Source organism: Eurytemora carolleeae, unplaced genomic scaffold (assembly GCF_000591075.1).
Source record: "Eurytemora carolleeae unplaced genomic scaffold, Eaff_2.0 scaffold927, whole genome shotgun sequence".
Classification (NCBI taxonomy): Eukaryota; Metazoa; Arthropoda; class Copepoda; order Calanoida; family Temoridae; genus Eurytemora; species Eurytemora carolleeae.
Window position 1 is genome coordinate 43,916 of NW_019396873.1, and position 9,188 is coordinate 53,103.

A 9,188-nucleotide genomic window follows, 5' to 3' on the forward strand; every position below is an offset into this window, starting at 1 on the left:
ATAAAATCTAGAGCAGGAGTAAAGGGATCACTATCTAATTCCATCTTGTCAACGCTGTCCCAAATTGCAGCAACTAGTCTAAAATACTTCTGAAAAGGATCGGTCAAACTCGAGTAAATTACAGGGTAACAATCACAGGATGAGAATTCAAAGACGACTTTATAAATCATTATTATTATTTCATATTTTTGCTACGAAAACATGATATTACAATTATACATTTCTATTTTTATGAGATATATACTGATTTTTAGGAGGATTAATGGTTAACCAAGAGACGGTCGTCCAGGAGGTGTAAAGTTTGAAGGTGGTTGAGGGGAGGGGGTATTATTCAGTTATTTCCGGGTCGTCATTTAAGTCTCATCCTTTAAAGATTTGCCATCCCGGCTGACCTACGTTCAGTTCTAGATCAGTTTGGGTCGGCACGTCTGACTGTAACCATATCTTGTAGCTTGGCCAAGCTATCCTCCGAATTCAACATTTATGTAATTTGCGACATGTAACTGTGCCGCCATGCTGAGCTAAAATGAGGTTTGCAGATTTCGAGCACAAAAGTTGCGGATTCCAAACAATATGCATTAATATATTTGACTAGCTCGGGAACCCAGCTTTGTTTGTATATATGAGTCGACCCACTCAGACTAGAATTTTTAAACCAAATTAAGAAGATTCCCAAGATTCTCCTGATTTCCCCAATTCAAATTTGAGGCAAATCGGTCCAGGAGTTTATGAGTTATTATCGGAAATTTGGCAATACATTCATGTGCAATGTATGTTAGAGGAATTAAAAAAATTTGGGTGAAACTCAATTAAGTAGGTGTAATTAGGGCGAAACATGAGTTGGGTGAATCGTAATTTGGGTAAACGTAGTATTGGATGAAACGTGAATTGGGAAAAACGTTATTGGGAGAAACGTTTTGGGTAAAATGTGATTGGGTGAAACGTGATTGGGCGTACTGTTACCACACCTTCTCAACCAGTATTTTTGAAGATTCTTAATCAGAGAAAAGTTTAAACGTCACTGCGTGTTGTGAATCATACATGCCACTCTTCAAACAGAGACAGGTATTATTGTCTGGATTCAAACATATTTTTGGAAGGCTTTATTCGAATCGTGAATCATTAGCAGAAATTCAAAATAAATGCTTTAAATCCTTTAATAGAATTGTTCTTTAAAAGTCCTTCACAGTTAAAACTTTGGTTTCGTATTTATCTGTATCAAACTGAAATATTTGCCATTTATGCAAAAATGCAAACATTTGATTTCAAACAAATATAAAGGTTTCAAGCTTTCACTCAATAATCTTTGGGAATTTTGCAAATAACTCATTGAAAACTAAAGCTAAAAACTATTTTTAAAATGTACAAGTTTGTTAGTAAGGAAAAGAAAAAGTCCAAGTCATTGCGACACATTGTTCTTGGATGTACACAATTTATTTAGTTCTCAATGTGAGATAACTAATGCTTGGTCAAGTAAAATGCTTTTTGTACATTTTAATAAATCCTGCAAACCTGATATTTGACTAGCGGGCCAACTAACCTGGGCATAAAATCTAGAGCAGGATTCATACTAGCCCCGGCATTCCTGCCAAGTGCTAAACCAATTCCTGTATTCATAATTAGTTAGCATTAGCAATACACATAGATTAGCAATCCATAGGCATTATCAATGCATAAATATTAGCAATACAAAACATTAGCAGTACATAGATATTAGCAATACATATACATCAGCAATGCATAAATTTGAACAATAAATATACATCGGCAATACATAGATATTAGCATTACATAGACATTAGCAATACATAGGCGTTAACAATACATCAGCAATAGCAATGCAAAGATATTAGCCATACATAGGCATTAGCATACATATACATTAGCAATACGTAAGCATTAGCAATATATAGTCATTAGCAAAACATAGATATTAGCAAAGCAAAGATATTAGCAAAACATAGATATTAGCAATACATAGACATAAGCAATACACAACGATTAGCTAAACATAGGCATTGACAATGCATAGAATCAATACATAGGCATTAGAATTGCAAATATATTAGCAATATATCGGCATTAGTAATGCAAAGATATTAACAATAATTAGACATTAGCAATACTAACATAAATATTTACAATAAATAGGCATTAGCAATGTTTAGACATTCGTTATGCATAGGAATTAGCAATACATATATATTAGGAATACATAGGCATTGGCTATACATAAACATAAGCAATACTTAGATATATAGACATTAACAATACAAAAATTTTAGCAATACATAGACATGAAAACATATATAGATAAACATTATAGATTAGCAATACAAATTGAGATTAGCAATAAGATATTATAATAATACATAAATATTAGCGATAGATATAGGTTAGCAATAAATAGAGATTAGATACATTCAGATCTTAAGTATACACAGATTATTAATACATACAGATTATCAATATCTTACATTACATACAAATTAGCAATTGCAATAATAAATCCGAATACAAATTAGCAAAATAACACCAAAATAAGCAAAAAGACCAAACCAAAACAGGTCAGCCATGAAATATTATAAAAATCATATTTAGCAATACGTTCCGTTTTCTAAACAAACTTAGCTGTTGGTTTTATTACATTTCCCGTCACATAATCCAAATATAAAAACCTGCAACAGAGAGGCCCACAAGAAGTCCAGGGGGCGAATGCTCCTTAAAACGTATTTCGAAAATTCTAACAAAAAGAGTAATTCATATTGCCAGGATTTTTCATGCTTTTAGCTCCCCTCTTTCTTTATTAATTTTAACTGACATTTTGCCTGTAACATTTGTACAATTTAGAAATATATATTTGTTCTAAATTCTGTTGCATACATCAAATGTATATCTACATAGAAATAACACCCGTACATCCAAATATTAATTTAAATACTAAAAAATATTCGATTTTTTTTAGTTTTCCTTTGTTGATTTTTTAAAAATAATATAATTCAAATTTTAGGAATTCCTATCAGCCATAAACATTTTTTCAGATCGAGTGAGGTACCACAAAAATATTGGGCATTATTGGGTTAACTGTGGGCTGTTTTGACAAAATTTGGATTGATACAGGCCAAACCAATTTATAGAAAATGCAATACCTGATCATCGACTGATAGAACAATTGATAGAAGAAGGAAAGTTGCCAGAAATTGATCGAAAACCTTTCAAAGCAAAATTTCGTCAAAAAACTCAACGGTCAGTGGCTGAAATCCCAAAAACGTTTATTCTAATTGAGCACTTGGAAATTATTTTTACTGTTGTTAATGTTATTTATGATGGATCCACATTTGAACTACTGCCGTTTAAACTATTGATCGTTCTAACTACTGATAGGTGAAGCAGTCATAACAAAATAGTTTAGATAATAAAAAAATATTTCACCATGGACATAAAAATAATCCAAATGACCAAAAATTAGTTTAAATCAAATAGTTCAAATGAAGCATTTAATAGATTATATGAAGAATTTAATAGTTCGAATGAAGCATTTAATAGTTCAATTGAGCTAAAAGATAGTTCAAATTAGCAAAAAAGTAGTTCATATGAGCAAAAAAATAGTTCAAATGAGCAACAAATATTTCAGCAATTTTCAACAAAATTTATAGTATATAAAGGGTCATGCTAGAGGCCGGGCGCTGCAGCCACATATCCATCTTTAGCCATGTGTTAAATATGAGATGCTCGAGTGTTCTTTTTTACTCATTTAAACAATATTTTTGCTCAATTGAACTATTTTATGGCTTGTTTGAACTATTTTTTTTTAATGAAATATTTTTTGGATCATTTGAACTATTTTTTTGCCCATTTAAACTTGTTTTTGCTCGTTTGAACTATTTTTGGATCATTTAAAATATTTGTTTGATCATTTGAATTATTCAAATTATCACAGAATGTTCAATGGTTCAAACGCAAGTAGTTCTGACTAAATAGCATCAATTATGTATCAATCAAAAGTCAGAAAATTTAAAGTTGTCAAAAATTGAGAGTTTAGAGTTTATGACATAATAAAGAATTTTCCAAATCTGCATACCAAAAGAGAGCATATTGCATTGGACGAATTTTAATGCCAAAGTTTCTCACCAGATGGAAGGGTGTTATGGCTAGATCAGGAAAGCTTGTGATACATTCAGGACCAACGCCATCTATACTCTCCCTAGAATATTTGCGGCATAATCGCAGAATTAATACAGTAAGAAAAAAGCTGATCTGTCCAGAGCGCGGTCAAATTCAAAGAGTTTGCCATTTTGAGAGTAATATGAAAGCTAATATGGTTCTTAAATACATAATAGCAACTTCAAATTGTTCAACATTTGTTCATCTATACTTTTGACTTCTTCAATGCATTTCTTGAAATTGATCCCTACACTGTAAACTTTAGTTGATTTGAAGTGCCGGACTGACATGTCTAACAGTAAAAAGGGAAGTCTCTGTAAGACAAAACGGGACAGGTACACCAAATATATAATTGAGTACAAATATCACCTTTCATTTGTACACTATTAGTTGAATAAGCTCCTCATAATAATCGTTGATAATACTAAATATTGTTCTATTTTAACACGAAAATTTACAAAGGAAAGCAAAAAACATCAAATTAGTTTTAAACTCTCGAAACAGTCAAAGGATCTTAAAAACAATCTTTAAATTGAACCTCTACCTTTACTTAAACCTCTACCTATACTTGAACCTCTACCTATACTTGAACCTCTATATATACTTAAACCTCTACTTGTACTTCAACCTCTACAGTAATAACCAGAAAACAATAGAATAGGAAGACGACATTATAACAATACTTAAGTGTATTTGATGTTGTTACAAAGCAAAAAGTTTTACTAGACACTTATTAAATCACTAATTAAGTAAAATGGGACTGTTTACACCGCACAACTACTATGTCTCATGCTCATTGGTCTTTTTAATTATAACTTGATCCTAGAAGTCGTCTCCCTATTTCAGAGTTTTCTGTTTATCACTGTACCTATACTTGAACCTCTACCGATACTTAAACCTCTACATATACTTGAACTTCTACTTTTACTTGAACCTCTGCCTTTACTTGAACCTCTACCTATACTTGAACCTCTACATATACTTGAACTTCTACTTTTACTTGAACCTCTGCCTTTACTTGAACCTCTACCTATACTTGAACCTCTACATATACTTTAACCTCTACTGATACTTGAACCTCTACCTATGCTTGTTCCTCTACCTATACTGAACCTCTACCTATACTTGAACCACTACCTATACTTGAACATCCACCGATACTTTAACCTCTACCTATGCTTTAACCTCTACCTATACTTGAACCTCTACTTTTACTTGAACCTCTACCTTTACTTGAACCTCTACCTATACTTGAACCTCTACCTATACTTGAACCTCTACCTATGCTTTAACCTCTACCTATACTTGAACCTCTACATCTACTTGAACCTCTACTTTTACTTGAACCTCTACCTATACTTGAACCTCTACTGATACTTGAACCTCTACCTATACTTGAACCTCTACCTTTACTTAAACCTCTACCTGAAGTTTAAAAGAATGAATCCAGCCCCTAGTCCTGCTCCAATATATTGCCCAGCTAAATATGCGGGCAAATCTGTCCAGGATAATTTACCTAGTTAATTCTAAACTTTTTTTAATATAGAAACTGAGCACTTGTCACAAACTCTATAGTTTTCAAACAAAACAAAAATTCAAATTATTCAGATCAATTAGGCACAGTTTGAAAAATTGAATGCCTACATCTTCAAGTTGCAAAGTTTTCAATCCCTTTAACGATAATTAGGCGTATAAAGGCGCCACGTTAATAATGCGCCACCCAGCACCACTTTAGTATCACCTGGTGACCAAAAGTGGAAACTCTAAATTCTAAATTTTTAAGCAATCAATAAGAAAATCAATACTTGTTTACTTGTTTTTACTTCAATAAAACGGTTGTAATGAAGTAAGGTTTTCTGTGATGTATGCCTGCAAGAATGGGAGTTTTTAAGAAGAATAATTAGACTCTTCGATGCATGAAAGGGAAGGAAACCCCAGACCCCATGAACCTCCGCCACGCAGACATGTGCCTCCCAGATTTGCTAGGCAGACCGAGCCTCCGCCATGCAGTGAGAGACTTAGCTATGCAGGAAACGAGCCTCTACTATACAGCAAAGGTTACTTATAACTCTTTTCATTTTTATTAACAAGAATTTTACTTTAGATTAAGGTCATGTTTATTGATTGTCATTATTTGAAACTTATATTCACTCATAAAGTAGTTTATAAGATTTATGTTTTGCAATAAAACATTTCTTATGCAGTCAGGAAGCTGTTTGGAAATTCATTGCAGAATTGAACTTGGTTTATTTGTTTTAATCTTTGATTTAAGAATTACCTTTTTTGGGATTCTTTTAGATTCAGTTTATTTGTCACTGTCAAATTTTTGATAATCTTAATTTGATAAATTTCAAAAAGAGGTATTACTTAAATAAAAGATTATAAAATATCAAATCAAATTACTTTAGGAATTTTTTCTCTAAATGCTTTCCTTTTTGCGTAAAAATATTTCAAGTTTTATAAACAACTTTACTAGTCATAATTAGCCACTATTTATAATAATCGATTAATACTTATGATCTTTGACAAACAATGTATGCCCCTATGTCGAAAAAAAAACAAAAAAATCTTTTCTACACATTGAAACCAAGAATTTTAAAGAAAATATTCTGTAAAGCGGAGGCTCGATTACTGTATAGCAGAGGCTCTTACTGCATGGTGGTATGCTTATCAAATCTGGGAGGCTTGTGTATGCAAAGCGGAGGCTCATTGCGTCCAGGGGTACCCTCCCTCTTCTGGGGGAAGTAAAAAATTTAATTCTTTAAACATTAATATTTCAGCATTGTTTCAAAAAATGTCACCAAATTTCTAGTAAGAGTTGACTGATGAGTTTTTTTTTAAATTCAGTGTTTCACTAAATTTAAATTAAAATTTTCCCTTGATAATATTATTAAACCTGCTGCCCAAAGTGTGACTGATACAGCTGGATTTGTTTGAGCTCCACTAGCCCCCCCGGTCACTGAAACAAATATTAAGTTAACCCTAAACCCCTGAATATGCTGAAGGGGGGTGGGGGGGGGGGGCGTTTGACAACCCTTAGTTTTTTTTGACGCTTGAAATTGTTTAGGGTAAATGTAACTTTTTTGCGACTAAAGCTACAGCTCTAAAAACTGCTTTTTTAGGAAGGGTGGGGTGGGGGGGGGGCTATACATAGATTCAAATCCCGATGCCTAGGGTTAAACATCTATTAATGTCCCTGATCGATATAAGTTGAGATTTTATACCACTTTTGGACAAGTTGACTTCAACTCTACTTTAAGTTGAGATTTTATACCACTTTTGGACAAGTTGACTTTAACTCTACTGGGCGCCGAGATTTTTTACCACTTTTGGACATGTTGACTTTAACTTTACTTTAAGTTGAGATTTTATACCACTTTTGGACAAGTTGACTTTAACTTTACTTTAAGTTGAGATTTTATACCACTTTTGGACAAGTTGACTTCAACTCTACTTTCAGTTGAGATTTATACCACTTTTGGACAAGTTGACTTTAACTCTACTGGGCGCCGAGATTTTATACCACTTTTGGACAAGTTGACTTTAACTTTACATTAAGTTGAGATTTTATACCACTTTTGGACAAGTTGACTTTAACTCTACTGGGCGCCGAGATTATTTACCACTTTTGGACAAGTTGACTAACTTTACTTTAAGATGAGATTTTTTACCACTTTTGGACAAGATTTTTCAAGATGACAAGAGTCGACTTTTTAAGTCAACAAATCAATTCTATGAGAGATGTTTTCCTTTTTCTGGTTTGAAAAGTGTTTAATTCTAACAATTTTCTCTATTAAAGCTGTAGCATGTTTGAAAATTTTGATCAATTTAAAAATTATAATATAATATTTTTAGAAAAATTATAAAAAATTTATTTTTTGTCTTTGCAAATGTTGAACACATATTTTTCCAAAACCAACATTATATAAATTTTGAATTAGTGATTGATTAATAATTTGATAGATTATTGATTGTTAATTGATTAATAATTCATAAATAACTAATAAATAATTGATAAGTAATTGAATACAAATGATACCTAAAATAGCCATCATAACTGCCAACCCACTGGCAAGACAGCCAGGTAAATGTGCAGAGGAAGTAGTTAGTTCACCGTGATATATACCAACAGCTAAACTTATCACAGCTCCCTATTAAAAAATATATTTTTGAAAATACTTTAATGTATTTATAGTCTACAGACAACCTACAGGGTTTCCAGAAAAAATCTAAGTTGATTCTTGAGTTTTTGATATAAATAAATTGAACCTAGCTAAATCTAAGGTTGAAGCTTCAATGCAAACCTAGATCCATGGAGTTGAGAAAACAGGACTGGTCTAAACTGAAAAATTTTGTCTGGAAAAAATGTTGTCTTTTTAAATTTAGAAATCCACCAGTGTTAACAGAAAAATCCACAAAAATACTCTGCGAGCTCATTTTATGTTCTATATGTGTATGCTTATATGTATAAATATGCATAAAATAAAAAAAAAATAAAAAAATATACTTTCACAAATAAATTTAGTTAAATTTTACAAACAAGGAGTTCAAGGCAACCTTTAAAATTTGACTTTTATTCTTTTCTCCATTTTTAAAAAAAATTTAATTTTTTCACTTACCTTTGTGACCACAGTTAAAATAAAAGTTCCTATAAACAAAATTAATATTATATCTGATGGACGCAAGAGATAAGAATAAAATAATAGCAATCGCCATCAAATATTTTTCGACAAAAGCCTAGATATAAACGTCTATTGTAAAAATGAAATTCACTGTTTGTTAAAAATTAATTTTAGGCAACAGAATTCAAATTTATTTTTCACAAACCTAAAAGTTCTCCTAGAAATTCTTTTGGTTTAAAAAGTTCTTTGAAGGTTATTTTTGTTTTGTTCTCGATTATTTGAACAGGTAAGTTGTCAACAACAATATTGTTGATGTTGGTGTTGTTGTTTTTCTTGAGCTCCATTTTTCATACCAACAGTCCTCAGATTGCTTTGGGTATCTGAAGAGAATAGAATATTCAT

General features: G+C 31.7%; 1 protein-coding gene across 1 annotated transcript in view; it reads right to left on the reverse strand.

The window, feature by feature from the left end:
• Window positions 1-9,188, reverse strand: part of LOC111709603 (aquaporin-9) — a 10,652-nt gene extending 1,464 nt beyond the window's left edge. The window contains exons 1-10 of the mRNA XM_023483340.1: window positions 8,992-9,188; window positions 8,784-8,812; window positions 8,204-8,315; window positions 7,061-7,123; window positions 5,590-5,680; window positions 4,132-4,204; window positions 3,150-3,212; window positions 2,679-2,721; window positions 1,541-1,607; window positions 15-78 (exon numbers count right to left, since the gene is read on the reverse strand). Of these exons, the coding sequence (XP_023339108.1) occupies window positions 15-78; window positions 1,541-1,607; window positions 2,679-2,721; window positions 3,150-3,212; window positions 4,132-4,204; window positions 5,590-5,680; window positions 7,061-7,123; window positions 8,204-8,315; window positions 8,784-8,812; window positions 8,992-9,130 (744 nt within the window). The 5' untranslated portion in view covers window positions 9,131-9,188. The remainder of the gene's footprint in view (window positions 1-14; window positions 79-1,540; window positions 1,608-2,678; window positions 2,722-3,149; window positions 3,213-4,131; window positions 4,205-5,589; window positions 5,681-7,060; window positions 7,124-8,203; window positions 8,316-8,783; window positions 8,813-8,991) is intronic.